General features: G+C 42.6%; 1 protein-coding gene across 10 annotated transcripts in view; it reads left to right on the forward strand.

The window, feature by feature from the left end:
* MAP7 (microtubule associated protein 7) overlaps positions 1-18,459 on the forward strand; it is a 117,620-nt gene that overhangs the window by 11,086 nt on the left and 88,075 nt on the right. For 4 of the 10 annotated variants that reach the window (XM_061378467.1, XM_061378472.1, XM_061378474.1 and 1 more), the window contains exon 1: positions 2,162-2,819. The exons of 1 other annotated variant lie outside the window; for it this stretch is intronic. In XM_061378467.1, the coding sequence (XP_061234451.1) occupies positions 2,690-2,819 (130 nt within the window). In that variant the 5' untranslated portion in view covers positions 2,162-2,689. Of the gene's footprint in view, positions 1-2,160; positions 2,820-18,459 lie in introns of those variants that run through there. 5 more of the 10 variants (XM_061378470.1, XM_061378471.1, XM_061378465.1 and 2 more) reach the window with 2 other exon arrangements.

The following is an 18,459-nucleotide window of genomic DNA, read 5'->3' on the forward strand; positions in this document are numbered from 1 at the left end:
TGTAATAGATGTTTTTTACTTGTAATAGGTTGCAGGTGGCTAGGGTGCCGTTCTGTTAGGCATTTGGACACGTGGGCTGGCACAGTTTTTAACCACAGAGATCTTGAATTAAAATCAGGCTGCGTAAGCCAAATGTGCTGTTGATCCTTTTCCTCTGTCAGAATTCACCTCTGCATTAGGAAGCAGAAAGAAATGTGCACCAACGCCTTGTTGGCTGTGTGTCATAACCAAAATTCATCTCCACCAGCCTCTGGAGCATCAAACTCAGTCATATATTGTACTCAGAACAGGTCACTGTTCTGGGGATCCTGCAAGGGCCAAGGAAAGCATTCTCAGTCTTGTAGGTGTTCTCCATGACTCCTCAAATAATAAAGATAATGGAGACACTGAAAAAGTTGTCATACTTTAAGTATGAAAGCCTCTTCAGAAGCCACTCCAGTCAGGTGTATTTTTGGTAGACACTTGTTATATGATTTAAAATGCCTGCTGAAGTAATTCAGCAATAAAAATGTTCGATTGATTGAACATAATGTTTTAAAGGGCAGGAATCCTTTCTTAATGACTTAAAACAGTGAAAAGGTGCAGAGTAATATTTAACTAAACTGCCACATAAGTGTTGCTTTCTGTTACCTTTGCTCTTTTGGCAACAGTGTTGGGCATTCATGAAAAGTAGTAATGGTACCAACTACTGTCCTCTATTTGTGGCTATGTGTGTATTGTTGTGTAGTATTTGTTATCCCATAGTGCTGTTTCTCTTACAGATCAAAGCAGTAGCCTCTGTAAATCCCAGAATGCAAATTACTGAGATGAAGAAGGGCTTGTATTGGAGCTTCTTTTTTCTTTTCCCTTTTACTCTTTTATGTTTACAATCTATGCCCTTTAGTACAAAGTGCCTCTAACTATAAACAAACGTCATTGTGTATAGCTTCCACATACACCCAGAGTCTAAGGTGTAACCAAGTGGCAGGAAGTAGCCACGAGGAAATACGTACTGGAGGTGGACTGTGAGCTTGGTTCAGAACTGGTGGCCTCATGCAGAATACTTCTGCTTTGGTTGGGTGTTTTGTGCCCATGCTGAAGAAGAAGAAAAAATAGTCCGCTGAGCCTTCAGGTGGTGCTTTGCTCTTCTCCATCCACTGGGTTCCTGGCTGATGAGCCTGAGGTATGTAACAACAGAGCTATCCTGCCAGCTGAGCATGATCCAGGACTCCTTTGTAAAGAGCATCCCAGGGCGCTGTGATACATAGCATGTTGGCTGTTTTAACTCTGACCCTTCTTCAGTATTGTTACCCATGCTGTTGAGGTGATAATACACATCTGTATAATCTTGTATTTTCAATGAGGCACCTGCAGACTTGCCTGCTAATGCATGTGCCATCTTGTGGTGGCTGATCAGGTTACATCAAGATTGGCTTGAAAAATATAATGGTGGAAAATCTTGGGGTTTTAACATTATGGGAATGTTTTAGCTTGCAGTTTTTCTTCAGTAGCATTTTAAATGGCGAGCACACATTGAATTAGACAGGTGGAAGTGGATGAAGTTTAAGGTCTCACAGGTAAAACATCCAGCATGCTGCATAGTGGCATTTGGAGCCATGAAGGATGGAACTTACAGATTTCAAAACTGTAAGCAGCTGCTGTGTTGTAAGCGGTTTAAAGAAAATCCAGAATCCAGCATATGAATGAAATCCAACTAATTAAAACCACCCAGGCTGTTTGCATTTTGTTCGTTTTGCAAAGTGAATGTTAATGTTTGGTGCTGTAAAACTAATAGTGTGGTACAGAATATTCACTCTAAAAGTCCTTTTGTTGTCTGTACAAGCTAGAAATCCTGATTGTTGAGTTTTCACACATGGAAAAGAATGTTCCAACACCTGCCTGTAATTGTGGGCGTATGCATTCCTAATGCAGAAGGTATGCACTGCATAAGAAGGTGATTGAGCTAAGTGGAGGGAAACACCCAATACATGTGTATATAGAAGATGACAACTCATCCTCATTGTTTTAGTTTTAGTGTAGGCTAATATTTCTAAACATGAATAAACAGAGCAGCTGGCAAAACGCAGGTTCATGCCTGGAGCCTTCCAGGCTTCTTTTCACTCAGTGCTCATCTGCTTGTGCAAGCACAGTTCCATCCTCCTGCTGCCTTGTGAGGAGGAAGGAGCAGCTCCTGCTGCCGAGGTGCTTCCAGCTCTCTGCAATCGTGCAGGAGCTGGCGTTCCCAGGGCCAGCTTGCTGCAGCTGAGGAGACAACACTCATAGACCCTCTTTGATTAGGATGTGTCGGTGTTGTCAGGGCAACTGTTAACAGCAGCGTATCATATTTTCTCCTCTTGTGTGGCGTGCTGAATATTTTAGTCTGCTGTAGCTGGAAGAGGCTTGCAGGAAGAAGGTGCTGCAGAAAAGAACCCAGAGCTGTGGGCTGGGATCTGATTTAACAGGTTAAGACAGTGACGAGCAGCATCCAAACTAAAGTGCCTTTAATTAGGGCTTTTCTTGAAGGTGGGGAAAGACTTGCAAACCTTTTGCTGCCGACTGGATGTTGGTATTTATCATCTGTTTGCATACTGCTTATTCATAGGGGATCTATTACAAGTACTCAAATGAGCAGGCAGTGTTGCAGCTAGCGGCTGAGTAAGGGCTGGAGTTTCTTACTTTTTTTTCTTAATAAGCAAGAGGCAACAGCAACATGTCTGGTTCAGCTACTGCCCTACGACAAGAGAGACTGAAGAAAAGTGCCAGGACAAATCCTCTGGGTTTATTCACCATTAACGAAGAGGATGAGCAGCAAAAGAATGAGAATTCCAAAAGACTGAAAGGTATGTTGTGATTCTGCAGCGTGACTGGGGCTGTGTGTGAAATAACGCTGGACAGCAGGCACAGTTTCTGTTTTTATTAGCTCTTCTGTGTGCTTTAGAGACTCTGTATGTGACTAGTGCAGTTTGACAATGCATATTGTCACCCACAAATGCACTGTGCACGAGAGATGCCTCTATTTAAATCCCCTGGTTTGTTATGCAATCATCTGCTTCAGATAGGAAGAAAAATATACTTTTTTAGTTATTAACCCCATTTTTTCTGCTAGGGACAAAGGTCCTGTATCAGAAATATATTAGTGAATCTCTGTGTTTTCTTTCATTTCTGCACACAGTTTGAATAAATACCTGTTTAAAAAGACAGGTGATTGTAGGCTTGAGGAAGAGAGAAAGCTGCCTGTTATAGAAGGCAGTTTTGCCAAAGACAATGTAACATCAGCTATACTTCCACTCATGTGCATGCAAGGCAGTGTGCCTTTTGGCAGAGTATAGAAAAATACACATTGTTCAAATATGACTTTTATATGTCTGAGGGGAGTGGGGACACCAAACAACAAAACACACATAAACACAGAAAACCCCAAACCCAATGTATTTTAACTGCTAAAGAAAAATATTTATGGTGTTTAACTTGGATGAATGGTAATGGTAGAGGCATGCTGATAGCCATTGGTTTATAACAGAGGTATGTTAAGATTAGGTAGCCCCCGCCTATCTTATATCATGTAATTAATGTTTCCCACATGGATCCTAGGGTTTAAATTCTGTGGGTCTGGCAGAGATCCTTCACCTTACAGTTATGACTGGAATTTTAAGTGTGATTGTTAGACTTTTTATTTTCTTAGTGATCAAGTAATTCCATTTATATGAACACTCCTTTTTTGGTCTTATGCAGGATGGGGGTAAAATGGTAACAGATTTTTGTTTGTTTGTTTACAAAACAAATGTTACTTTGTAGCCTCCAGACAGTGTTTCAAATTTCAGATGTTACCATTCTAGCATGTAATAGGAGAGGCTAGCAAACATTTAAATAGCAAATGTATAGTATGTATATTTATTAGAGCTGAATCATTTACAGCTAACTGGTTATTTTTCTTAAAGGAAAAGGATGGCTTGGCAGCTTTTACAAACAAATTCAGAACTCGGATTTCTTTTGGGTTTTTTTTTGAGTGTGCAGCTTGTACTTTGTTTTCCTCAGTATCGTAAAGAACCTGACAGATTTAGTGACATGACAAAATACATATTGCTGGTCATTGTTAATGTTCCTAATGTGTTTGGGTCTTGTGTACATAGTTGCCTGCTCTTCTTTGTATTTGAAACTGCCCATATAAAATGGAGATATAAACTCTAGTGTGAGGTTACTGAGTTTTTTTAATGTTTTAAGAAGCCTATTGCTTTCCTTTAACAGCTACTGGATGGCTTCTGGAGTCAACAGTCCACAGAGCTAAGAATCACCAATTTTCCTGGTTTTGTTCAGTGGCACTGATAGTTTCAGAGGGTAGAACTTCTTGTTGACTTAGTGTTTTCTACTTGCAGTGGTTTTACAGATGTGGTTATCTTTTGCAAGTCTTGTAACTGAGAATCTAGTTTCTGTTCTTTTTTTCCTCTTGTTGCTGTGAAATGTAAATAGACAAATATGTTCAGAAGCACAGACAGCAAACTAACAGGTGCATGTAGTTTTAATAAGGTAAAAATTTGGTGGTTTACCTTGAATGCTCCTAGTAAGAAATAATGTAGGAGTCTGTACAAAGTATTGTGGAAGTATACCCATTTGTTTTTCTTTTACTGAAGACTTAAAATGGCTCATACTGTCTATAGAACATCATTTGCACACTGATACATGTAGCTATTTACCCTTCTGTGCATTTGAATGTGTTATCAGTGGCTAGATGGGCTAGAGCTGGAATGCCCGGTCATGGAGAATGCATGTATTCAGGATGGTGTTCTCCCCTTCCCTTCATGGTACCAAACAAGGTCACTTCAGTGCTGCAGCTCTGAGCCGAAACACAAGATGTGTGGATCAACCCATGTGAGGCTTCCTTAAGTCCTTAGAGTCTGTTCTGTTGCTACTTTACAGTGTTTATCTCAGTTCTTTACCTGGCCTGTTTGGTCAGCTAGCGCGTGCTGAGATGGTTTCCCTTTCACTCCCCAAGCACACACTAAGTCAGTGTTATCTTTATGCGAGGTGGACTGTGTGTCTTCTTCATTTGCCATTTCTATAATCGTGTTGGACCTTGTCTTTGTACAGCAGAACAGTTCAAAATCCAAGAGGTCTTTAATGGATCTAATACTCCAAAGTAATAAGACAGCTTGTTCCTCCATTAAGGATATTTTAATATCATCAGAAGTTTTAAGATAATCACCATTTTGTTAGTTCAGGTTTTCTCAGAATACTGAGTCTTGATTATTGTTTGTATGAGAGTTGTTTTTGTTATCTGGGAAACATTTATGTGGATCATAAAGTGGCTATCATTGTGAGATTTTCTGTAAATTGATTTTGATATCAGCCATTTTTTTTCTTGTCTTTGTGCTATAATCTGAAGTCTAGTAGGCAAGGAGTTTGTTCCTCCAGTGTAAACAAGTAATGAAAGTGGTTTTTTATCTGGAGTTATTAGAAAGCCTGCGGTGATCTTCATATCCACATGCTCCTGATACTTCCTGTCCTTTGATGTGAATTGTATTCACTCCTTTTTCACCAAATATTTTCATTTCCTTTCCTCCTCCTGTCTTTGGGACAAGGCCTGCATTTTTGTTACGTGTCTGTGTAGCACCCACTATTGCAGGGTCTTGAGGTCCAGCTGTTGCATAGTACAACAGTGTAAATAATAATTACTCGGAATTGCCTTTTTTTACTTGTATTAACAGCCTCTCTTCTCTTCCATTATAACATACAAGAATTGTGCTACATAGCACACTCTTCAAATACAATTTGTATGAGTTTACAGAAGCTTATTTTGTACTTGAATTGTTTTTGGTTTTAGTCACCAGAGTTCTAGCAGTTCTGCAACTATATCCCCAGAGAGACCAGACAAAACAGGCACAGAACCACACACTTAACAGCTTCAGTGTTCCCTTAGAGCTTGTGCTGTAAACACAGTATTCTCTGTGACTGAAGATAGTGTGTGAATGTGGTTCTTTATGTAAATCACAAAGACATGTCCAGGTAGATCAGTGTTTACTTAAAGGTACCCATCCTCTTTGTGTGAACTTTGGCCTCAGCTGTTCCTTGAATTCAGGCACAAGCAATTTCATTCACCTTAGTATTTCCCTTGTCTGCCCTGTTGACTTTGTGCACCTTGGATGTAGTCTTGATAACTCTTAATTATATGATATTAAGTGGTGCCTCCTCTCCTCTTCCTCCTGGGGGGCAAATGCCTTCTCAGATGTTAATAATGCTGTTTCTAAAGTTATACAGCATAGAAAAGTAATGCTTATGTTTCTGGATTATGAAATTGAATAATAATTGAAGTGGTTGCCTTATGAGATTTATGGCAAACTAGTGAAAAAAGTCTCAACTAACCTACTAGTGGAATCCTTCACCTGCGTGCTTATTTAAGTGATAGGGAGCATACCTCTAGTCTAAGTGGTACTGCTGTGAATACAAAGCTAGGCACACATGCTTTAGGTCTCTGAAAGTAAGACTGAATCTTTGTTTTCTTGAAGGGTTTTTTCCACTCCTTTTGTGCATGGCAGTGATGTCTGTAATTACCAGCATATTTTGCTGCTGTTCCATGGGTGGTTATGTTTTTGTGTAATGCTTTCAGAAGTAAGAGAGAAAGCTCCCTCATCTAACATGACTGTTTATGTGCTTAGTCTCAGTGTTGTGCATGTATTAGGAAAATATATATTCCTTGTTAAATTCAGTTTGACTAACTTTTAATTTGGTTGTTATTTTGTTGCCATGTGTCTATACCCAAATACAAACTTAAGATACCTGAAAGAAAAGGGAATTTTGGCATCTGCAAGGGCATTAAACTGATAGTCCTGGAAACTGAAACTGTATACCTACAAAACAGGTACTGCATGGGGTGTGGAAGTGTAATCTTATCCCACACTGTGGAGTCTGTGCCTCAGGCAGGATTCAGAATGACAGCTTGGTCTCTGGCTTTCACCAGCTTTAAACCAGCATAACTGCCTGGGATGGTGGTTCTCCCAATGGCGCCTCTCGATGCTAGTCAGGAGGCTGTCCTGCACTTTGTTTTGTGGAGAACAGTGAGCAGCTATTAAAGGCTGGTGAACTGTCTCGCCACAATCAAGTACTGGAGGTTTTCACGACAGTTGGTAGCTTTATCTTGCCCATCTGCATTTGAGGCAAAGTTAGGGGAAAGAGTGGGTGGAAGGAAGAAAAGGTACCAATTCCCATTACAGTGTTGGTTGTGTAAAGGGGCAGGGCTGAGAACCTGAACAATGTGGTTTGTCATCCTGCACCTTCCAGTGAGCTCTGCTAATGTTTCTCTACGTTTCCTCTTTCTTTCTGCTAGACAAGTCCAGAAGTGTCCAAAAGTACCTGTGATTGATTTTTATTTTTTTCATTCCCTCCTTCTCCCCACCCCCGGATGTTTATTTAAAAACAACTCTCAAAGTATCTGGGACATAGGTTCTTTAAAAAAGCCCAAACAAACCAACCCTATATTTGTTACACAGCTTGTAGCAACTAGGGCTGCAGAGGGAAATTGTAGGTGTTTTTGTTCAGGAAGCTGCTACAAAGCTGCCTCCTTTGCAAAATTTTGCTGTTAATAATGGTAGGTACTGGGTAGCATGCAATAGCTTATTTATAATAAAGACAAAGAGATTATAGAATCATAGAATGGTTTGGGTTGGAAGAAACCAAAAAGGTCACCTAGTTCCAACCTCCTGCCATAGGCCGGGACACCTTCCACTAGACCAGGTTGCTCAACATCTCATCCAGCCTGGCCTTGAACAATGGCAGCAATGGAGTATCCACAGCTTCTCTGGGCAACCTGTTCTGGTGCCTCACCACTCTATATCCAATGGGACCAATCTTGTAGCCTTTTATGAGGAAATAACATGGTGGATGGATGATGGTAGAGCGGTGGATGTGGTCTACCTCGACTTCAGCAAAGCGTTTGACACGGTCTCCCACAGCATCCTTGCGGCTAAATTGAGGAAGTGTGGTCTGGATGATCGGGTAGTGAGGTGGACTGTGAACTGGCTGAAGGAGAGAAGCCAGAGAGTTGTAGTCTATGGGGCGGAGTCTAGTTGGAGGCCTGTATCTAGTGGAGTGCCTCAAGGGTCGGTACTGGGACCAGTATTATTTAATATATTCATCAACGATTTAGATGAGGGAATTGAGTGTACTATCAGCAAGTTTGCTGATGACACTAAGCTGGGAGGGGTGGCCGACACGCCAGAAGGCTGTGCTGCCATCCAGAGGGACCTGGACAGGCTGGAGAGCTGGGCGGGGAATAACTTGATGAAATATAACAAGGGAAAGTGTAGAGTCCTGCATCTGGGCAGGAACAACCCCAGGTTCCAGTATAGGCTGGGGAACGACCTGTTAGAGAGCAGTGTAGGGGAGAGGGACCTGGGGGTCCTGGTGGACGACAGGGTGACCATGAGCCGACACTGTGCCCTTGTGGCCAAGAAGGCCAATGGCATCCTGGGGTGTATTAGAAGGGGGGTGGTTAGTAGGTCGAGAGAGGTCCTCCTTCCCCTCTACTCTGCCCTGGTGAGACCTCATCTGGAATATTGTGTCCAGTTCTGGGCCCCTCAGTTTAAAAAGGACAGGGACCTGCTGGAGAGAGTCCAGCGCAGGGCAACTAAGATGATTAAGGGAGTGGAGCATCTCCCTTATGAGGAAAGACTGAGGGAGCTGGGTCTCTATAGTTTGGAGAAGAGGAGATTGAGGGGTGACCTTATTAGTGTATATAAATATATAAAGGGGGAGTGTCACGAGGATGGAGCCAGGCTCTTCTCAGTGGCAAACAATGAAAGGACAAGGGGTAATGGGTACAAATTGGAGCACAAGAGGTTCCACTTAAACCTGAGAAGAAACTTCTTCTCAGTGAGGGTGACGGAACACTGGAACAGGCTGCCCAGGGAGGTTGTGGAATCTCCTTCTTTGGAGACATTCAAAACCCACCTGGACACGTTCCTGTGTAACCTTATCTAGGTGTTCCTGCTCCGGCAGGGGGATTGGACTAGATGATCTTTTGAGGTCCCTTCCAATCTCTAACCTACTGTGATACTGTGATATCATCATGGCTTGACTTCGCGAACGAAGATACTGTGATATGGTGGTGATCCTAATATGAAGTTGTTTATTTGCAGTGAAGCAAAGAGCCAGTGCTGGAAGTCTCAGGGCTAGCAGGGAATACCTCTGTAGACCAGTGGAGGAAATCTGATTTGTTCAGTCCCTCTGGCTTTCAGAGTGAAAGGCCCGGGTCTGAGGACTTAGCTTGTGTTGTAACACAGTTTGTTCATCAAAGTGTGTGCTGGGGTAACGGAGAGTTTATCTGTGCTAGATAGGAATCGCCTTACGCTTCTATCTCACTTCCATGAGAAGAGGATTCCACTGCTGATTCTGGAAGATTGTGTTCAAATATTTTTGTCAGCTGTTGTTGTGGGGGGAAATAATCTGTGTTCTATGCCAGTGCTCAGAGAGCATACTTGACATTGAGTGTATAGATGGCAAAAGTCCAGAAAAGTATGATGCTGCTGGTCTTCAAAGTGTAAGCTATTTGTTAAAAGGAATTCAGGTTAACTTGGCATGTGAACTGAGGATAATAAAAATTAGGGAAAGATTGAATTTTTCAAAGTAACTTGTGTAAGTAAACAGTTATTTCAACCAAGATATAAATGATAACATAGTGTTCATCAGAGCTGTCTATGTGAGAACAGGGTGCAGTATTCGGTGACTCGCATGACAGAATGCTTCTTGAAGTTGCAAAAAGATTGCAGTTCAATTTAAACAACTCTCAAGAAAGCTTTATATAATAAGAAGCACCATTCATAAAAGATTGATAGCAAGTAGTGGAGTTTCTTCCTTATTCACTGTTAGAAACCTTAAATTAGGGATATGATTCCAACTGTGGGAAAAATACATGTAAAAGGAATGTAGGTTTATGGTTATTTATTATGGGGGAGAAAGAAAACTGAAAGTGGTAGATCTATCCACAGACCTTGAAATTCTCTGAGGTTCTGTTGCATTAGTCTTTTTTCCTAAAAACATGCAAGGGGTTTATACAGCAGCAGGCCATTGCAATAAGATGACACAAGAAGTGGAACTCTATGCCTTATCTGTACCACGTTACACATGTTTGAGTAGTACCATGTTTTTATTTTACAGTGGAAAAATGAAGCAATATCTAAGCACATATTTTTAAATTAAATATGTTGCAGTTGGATCTGATGTTTTTGTGACTGTGGTGTTGCTGGTATTCGCAAGCTTGCCCAGAAACTGCTGTATCCATTTACTCCTTTGAAGTTGCCTTTGTACCCAGGTACATGGAAATCTCTACTTATTTTTAAGAAAAAGACTTCTGCTTATCATACTGAACCCCAGAGAAATCAAAGAACACAGGCCTAGAGTGTTTCTGGCCTTGAACAAATGGCGGTGGAACTGTACACATTACCAGGCTCACCTGAATCACTGTGAGTAGGTACTTGCTCTTCCTGGAGAAACTCGCACATGTACATTCTTTGCTTACTCAGCTACCCATGGAGTATTTTTATGCCTTTTTTAATTTTTTTTTCCTCCTGTCTCTTTAAATTTAATCTGTGTTTTACAGCTGGAGAACTTGTTTTTCTGGTATTTGAAAGTTAAGAGTTCTAAGTGAAAGCATCACAAGTTTTGTATTATTATCACAAGCCTCTTCAGAAGCGATTTATGGTTGTTTGGGGTTTTTTTGGGGGGGAGGGGCTGTGTTTGAGGGGTTTTGTATTTGTTTTGTTTGGGTTTTTTTGTTGTTGTTTTTCTTTTTTTTTTTTTTTTTTAAAGCCACATTAAAGAATTATTTAACTCAGTCTACCCAAACTCAGGCCACAGCAGTAATGAGTCAGGAGAACAAATGCCACAATGACTGATGCAATTTGCTTTATTTTAATGAATTAAGTTCACTAACTTGTGTAGCTTGCACAAGTGAAGGTGCATCTTGCAGTGCAGTGAAAGTGAGGGAAGCTATGGGCAATGCTTAATAAGCAAATAAAAATGCAGATGAAACATCAGAAATTAAAAGGAAATTAGTGAGTACTCTAAAACTTGGGCTTTCACTTTTGTTGCTTGAGGCAGAGTATTTTTCTCTTTCAGAGGAGTGGAATAATGTTTACCGAATTCTACACAAAACTCCATCTCACTGATTTATAGGTTTCACTGTGACAGCCATTGAATAGCCCAGCTGTCCAAACCCAGTCTTAGTGATCTCTATGTATAGCTGTAGTGTTACTACTAGTACTACATTCCCATGTAGGAATGACTAGGAATAGCATGCAGATTGTGTAAATTTTCTTTTTATGCTAGCAGTTTCAGAGAAGCACTTGAGTGCAAATTTAACTTACTCCTTTAAATCACTAACTTCTTGATAATGGTTAGAATGAGCAATGTTTCCGGAGGCAGGTCACTACAGCTTAACTTGGATTGGAGTGGTGTCCCTTAGGGATCAGTGTTGGGACCGGTCTTGTTCAACATCTTTGTCGCTGACATGGACAGTGGGATTGAGTGCGCCCTCAGCAAGTTTGCCGATGACACCAAGCTGTGTGGTTCTGTTGATACGCTGGAGGGAAGGAATGCCATCCAGAGGGACCTTGACACGCTTGTGAGGTGGGCTGATGCCAACCTCATGAAGTTTAACCATGCCAAGTGCAAGGTCCTACACCTGGGTCGGAGCAATCCCAGACACAGCTACAGGCTGGGCAGAGAAGAGATTCAGAGCAGCCCTGCAGAGAAGGACTTGGGGGTGCTGGTCGATGAGAAAATGAACATGAGCCGGCTTCAGTGTGCGCTCGCAGCCCAGAAAGCCAACCGAATCCTGGGCTGCATCAAATGGAGTGTGACCAGCAGGTCGAAGCAGGTGATTTTGCCCCTTTGCTCTGCTCTCGTGAGACCTCACTTGGAGTATTGTGTGCAGTTCTGGTGTCCTCAACATAAAAAGGACATGGATCTGTTGGAACAAGTCCAGAGGAGGGCCACGAGAATGATCAGGGAGCTGGAGCACCCCCCATGTGAAGACAGGCTGAGGAAGTTGGGGCTGTTCAGCCTGGAGAAGGCTGCGTGGAGACGTCACAGCAGCCTTCCAGTATCTGAAGGGGGCCTATAAAGATGCTGGGGATGGACTCTTCATTAGGGACTGTAGTGATAGAACAAGGGGTGATGGGTTAAAACTTAAACAGGGGAAGTTTAGATTGGATATAAGGAAATTCTTTACTGTGAGGGTGGTGAGGCACTGGAATGGGTTGCCCAGGGAGGTTGTGAATGCTCCATCCCTGGCAGTGTTCAAGGCCAGGTTGGATGAGGCCTTGGGTGATATGGTTTAGAGCGAGGTGTCCTTGCCCATGGCAGGGGGGTTGGAAATTGATGATCTTAAGGTCCTTTCCAACCCGAACTATTCTGTGATTCTGTGATTCTGTGATGCAGGTTTTTTCAAAAAGTAGGATTTATGTCCCTGTGCTAGAGGCAGAGGCAAGTCTTTTGGGGCAGGCTGGGCTGACTTACTACATGAGTACTGACACAGACCACACATTAGTTGTCCTGTGTGTGCTGGGGAACCGTTTGATTACTTTTGAACTAGAATAATACCTTCTGTGGCTTCAATAGGATGATGTGACAAGCTTCTTTGTAGTTGTTTGCAAGATTAAAAGTTCATTGAAGCTTTTATTCCCTTTTATGAATGCTGGGCATGTAGATTATCTTCTAGTTGTTTCAGATCTGTTGAAGCCAAGTTTTGCTCTTTAGCTCTGCAGAGGCAACATATTTTTGTTTTTTGTTTGTTTTTTTTTTTCAGAGATTAGCTATGCCTCTGTGACTTGAGTTCATGCCTAGTGTATAGAGTTTATTGGTATACATCAGCAAGAGGAAGTGGGTTTGGAATCAAGAATTTGAGCAGATCGAGCACAGGTATCTGCTGAGACTGTTGAGAAGCAAAATATGGAAGTAGCAGAGATTCCGAATTGTAGAGAATTCCAGTTGATGTCCCTCACTTAAGAATAAAAATTTAGTTACCTGAAGCACTCTTTCGTTTCTGGTACTAGTATCTATACACCTGGTTTCAGGGAAAGTGGGAGTTTACTGTTAGGAGTCATAGCTGTGGATTTACAGTTGGTCCTTAATATCAGTAACTGGTTTTCAGTAGTGTGTGTTGGAGGCCAGATTTACAATAACTTGGAAGAGGAGGCAAAGAGTCAGTTTACTTAGTTACCCAGAAACCTCAACAACCAAGGAGAAATACTCAATGTGCTGGAAGTCTCAGAAGGAACTCCATGTACTTAAAGACTGAATTTATAGTTTTGTCACTGGCTACCTGCTCTTCAGTCTTTATTTCTCTTGTTTAATACAGCTACAGTCTGAACCCCCAGCTATGCTACTAACTGGCCTGTCTTTCACATGGAGATTATTTTTTATTTTTTTCCCACAGTCAACTTTCTTCTGAGTCTTTCTCTTCCCTCTGATTCAGATGTAGGGACAACTGCCCTTCCACAATCTGGCATGCCAGGTACAAGTGCCCGCAGACTTCTTCTGTGATGTGCTGCCGACTTTTCTGTTTAGCATTGGAGGGTTGTAGAATGAGGCTAGTGCCACTGCACATCCCTGCAACCAGAAAATACAGCTCTCGGAGTTTCATCGTCAGAAGAGCTTTGCTGCAGTCTAGTGCAATAGCCATCCTCTACTGCATGGCATGCTGGTGCTAGAAATGTGTTCTTCCTTATCAGAAGCACAGAAGCCTCTTAAGAATTTGATGATAGTGGTTTGCACAGAAACCATTAAGAAGAGTTTTTCTTTTCTGTGTGCTGCAAGACAGTGAGGAAAAGGAGTGAAGAAGTGCCATACATTTTCAAATAACATTTCTGCAGGATACCTGAATTCTAATGTAATGGATGGGAGTATGATTGTAGTGCTGATGTCTTGGGCAGAGGCAGTCTGACTAGTTGAAAGTCTAGGGAAAAATTCTGCACCTGAAATCTCATAACATCTTAAAAGATAATGTTAAGCATGATGAAAAGGCTTGAGTTTTGCGTTCTTGAGTTCCAGGTCTTATTCAGCTTAATTTTAAACTCCTGCAAAGGCAAGGTTTATTATAGAAGTGCTGACAGGACTTGATTCACACTGTTGTATCTCAGTGTACAAAGCATCTTGTTTCACAATTCTGCTTCAGAGAGCTTTTCAGAAAGCTGCTTTGGAAATGCAGGTTTATCCAGTTACCCGCCCTTGACATGAGAAGTCATTCTTTCATGCAGCCAATTCTCACTTTGTTTTTTCCCTTTTCCAAAGTCAGTTTCCTCGTTGCCTGAAAGCTGACTAATGCACTGATGAAAATTACAATAGTAGATTTTGGCTTGCATGCCAAGATGCCATGAATGACATCAAATGGATCTGAGCTGTGTTTGAAGACACAGAGGTGTCTTCACAGAGTGTGGCAGTAGCAGTGTGGTAGAAAACAAACTGCTGAACCTTCTTGCCTGTCATTCCTTCTTAATTGTGACAGTTAAAAAGATGTCAGTCACTGTAAACAGAAAAAAGTCATTGTAAACAGAAAAATCATGGCAGTCAGGTGAAGTTCCTGACAACTGGAAAAAGGGAAATATAATCCCCATTTTCAAGAAGGGGAAAATGGATGACCTGGGGAGTTACAGACCAGTCAGTCTCATTTCTGTATCTGGCAAAATCTTGGAGCAGATTCTCCTGGAAGGCATGCTAAGGCACATGCAAAACAACAAGGTGCTTGGTGACAGCCAGCATGACTTCACTAAGGGGAAATCCTGCCTGACCAATGTGGTGGCCTTCTATGATGATGTCGTGGTTTAACCCACCCAGACAGCTTGTGCACTCACTCCCCCCCCCTTCTTGCCCTCCCCTATTCTTGGAGGGACGGAGAGGAGAATCGAAAAGAATGCAACTCCCACGGGTTGAGATAAGAACAGTTTAGTAACTAAGGTATAACACAAATCACTGCTGCTACCACCAATAATAGTAATGATAAAGGAAATAACAAGGGAAGAGAATACAATACCCCATCACCAGGCGACCGATAACTTGCCCCCCCAGCCCGACCAAGCACTGACCGATACTTCCTCCAACCCTGCAGTCCACTTGCCCTTCTGTGTAACTCCCAGTTACCTCCTCGGCATGACGTGCTGTGGTATGGAATACCTCTTTGGTCAGTTTGGGTCAGGTGTCCTGTCTCTGCTTCCTCCCGGCTTCCCTCCTCCCTGGCAGAGCATGAGGCCCACAAAGTCCTTGGCCAAACCAAAACATCTTTTTTATCAGTTCTGCTTCCAGCCTGAAAGTCAAAACACAGCACTGCACCAGCTACAACGAAGGAGAAAAAATGATTGCTGCTGCTAAACCCAGGACAGATGAGGCTGCGGAACTCACGTACAGGGGCAGAGCAGTTGATGTCATCTACCTGGACTTGTGCAAAGCGTTCAACACCGTCCTGCGTGACATCCTCGTCTGTAAATTTGAGAGACATCAACTTGATAGATGGACCACTCTGTGGATAAAGAACTGGCTGGATGGCCACATGCAAAGAGTTCTGGTGAATGGCTCAATGTGCAGCTGGAGACAGTTAATGAGTGGTGTCCCTCAGGGATCAGTGTTGGGACCGGTCTTGTTCAACATCTTTGTCGCTGACATGGACAGCGGGATTGAGTGCTCCCTCAGCAAGTTTGCCGATGACACCAAGCTGTGTGGTTCTGTTGATACTCTGGAGGGAAGGAATGCCATCCAGAGGGACCTCGACACGCTTGTGAGGTGGGCTGATGCCAACCTCATGAAGTTTAACCATGCCAAGTGCAAGGTTCTGCACCTGGGTCAGAGCAATCCCAGATACAGCTACAGGCTGGGCAGAGAAGAGATTGAGAGCAGCCCTGTGGAGAAGGACTTGGGGGTGTTGGTCGATGAGAAAATGAACATGAGCTGGCAGTGTGTGCTCACAGCCCAGAAAGCCAACCGTATCCTGGGCTGCATCAAAAGAAGTGTGACCAGCAGGTTGAAGGAGGTGATCCTGCCCCTTTATTCTACTCTGCTCTTGTGAGACTTCACTTGGAATATTGTGTGCAGTTCTGGTGTCCTCAGCATAAAACGGACATGGAACTGTTGGAGCAAGGCCATAGGAGGACCACAGGGATGATCAGGGGACTGGAGCACCTCCCGTATGAAGACAGGCTGAGTAAGCTGGGGCTGTTCAGCCTGGAGAAGAGAAGGCTGCATGGAGACCTCACAGCAGCTTTCCAGTATCTGAAGGGGGCCTACAAGGATGCTGGAGAGGGCCTCTTCACTAGGGACTATAGTGATAGGACAAGGGGTAAGGTTTAAAACTTAAACAGGGGAAGTTTAGACTGGATATAAGGAAGAAGTTCTTTACTGTGAGGGTGGTGAGGCACTGAAATGGGTTGCCCAAGGAAGTTGTGAATGCTCCATCCCTGGTGGTGATCAAGGCCAGGTTGGACAGAGCCTTGGGTGACATGGTTTAGTGTGAGGTGTCCCTGCCCATGGCAGGGGGGTTGGAACTTTATGATCTTAAGGTCCTTTTCAACCCTAACTATTCTATGGTTCTATGATTTCATTGAGGAAAGTGCATCCCATCTTGGGCATGCAGTCCACACAAACTCCAGACATTGCTACTTTCACATTTTGTATGCACTTTCATTGGGAAAACCAAAGCATGTTTACCTTGCTCTCTTATTCTCTCCACCTAAGGAAGAAAAAAGTAGGTTTTGTTTAAAAACAAAAACAAAATGAAATATAGCCAAACTTTTTTAGCCATCTATGTCAAAGTGCTGTGTTTAGTTGCAGTCTGAACTGCAAAATGACAGGGTAAGGGAGTACAGAAAAAGCAGATGGCAGTTGCCATCTGTAAACCCGAAAAGGACAGCAACAACCAGCTGCTGAGTGAGGTATTGGCAATAAAACCAGGCTGCAGCCCAAGCAGCTTGCGCTGCTTCTTGTGCCTGGGTTATCAGTATTTTGTTATGTTCTTACTCTTTCAATCTGTCTTTTCTGAAATATTCTGTAATGTATTTATTTGGTTTTTGCCAGAGTTTTGGATCACCAGGTTATTCTCAAGTTTAAGAAACAACCGGCAACTAGTTTGTGTTCAGAGAGTTTCTGTGAGCCTCACTGTCCTTGTGGGTTACCTGGATTACTGCTGTAAACCACATCTCAGATGCTCAGTGTCACTGAAGACTGTGTGCAGAGTAGCTTGGCTTTTCACTGCAATACGTTTAACATAAATCTTTGTAGTTCATAACTGATGCAGAGCATAGAAAGTCTGTGATGCTCACACCATGGTAATGGTTATGAATGCCTCCTTTTTCTATTGGACTTCTGTTTAATCACCATCCTCAGAGATTGCAGCCCCACAACTACTATCCTTTATTAGTCTTCCCGGTGGGCAATGAGGAAAACTTTTCAACAAGCCTGAGGGGACTTGAGAAGGACTTCAGGGCCTTGGGGCAACTGCCTCAGGGTTCAGGAGCCCAAGTACTGTTCTTGTCCCTCCTGCCAGTAACAGTCAATGACAATGGTTACATCAGGAAAATCTCACTAATCAGTTCTTGGCTCCATGACTGGTGTCAGGATCAGAATTGGGGTTTTTTTGACCATGGATCAGTCTATATGGCAAAAAAGCCTGCTGGTGGCAGATGGGGTTCATCACTGGGGAAGAGATCAGCCTGACTGAACAGGGAGATACTGCTTGAACTCAGGGAAAAAAAGAGAACTTATCATCTGTGGAAGAGGGGACTGTCACCCCATGAAAAGTACAGGGATGTTGTTAGGCTATGTAAAGAGAAAGAAAGGCGAAGGCACAAATGGAACTAAATCTGACCAATGCTACAAAAGATAATAAAAAGTACTTTTGCAAATATATTAGCAATAAAAGGAGGGTCAAGAAACCTTAAGGAAGTGGTCTGTGTTAATGGAAGGGGTTACTTTCATCTGTTTGTCGCTGCTCACTCTTGCTTGCCCTTGTCATGGCTTCTGGGATCTGGTTCAACACACTGTAAGAAGTGAGTCACATAAGCAGACATAAGCAGCTCTTGAAACAATGTGAGCTAGCATAGCTTTAGAAAGAAACCAGGTAGGGAGCCACCTGATGTGAGGGTTTACTTTTTTGTTTGCAATGTTGGTAACGTCTGTTTTATCAGTCCTTAAAGACAGTCAAGATATGTTTTATAATGATGCTGTAGAATAATTGCAGTGCATTACTAGAGTTACTGCATGCTAATAAACGAGATGTTCTGTGGAGTAAGCAGGATTCAACAGCTGTAACTCAAAGGAAGATCTTTAATTTTTCTTGTAGGTTACAAAACCCTTTTGTAATGTGTGTTGGGGGGAGCAGGGGGTTGGCATTTACTTATTTTTGAAAGCCTTTGTTCTTTCTCATTCTCAGCCAGTTCTCTGGCACAGAATATCCAACCTGACCTGTTCACTTTGGTTGACTAAAGCAGTGTGAAAGTACACCAAGAG

Source organism: Neopsephotus bourkii, unplaced genomic scaffold (assembly GCF_033783945.1).
Source record: "Neopsephotus bourkii isolate Nb327-2 ecotype Australia unplaced genomic scaffold, CSIRO-AGI_Nbou_v1 NB_1765, whole genome shotgun sequence".
Classification (NCBI taxonomy): Eukaryota; Metazoa; Chordata; class Aves; order Psittaciformes; family Psittacidae; genus Neopsephotus; species Neopsephotus bourkii.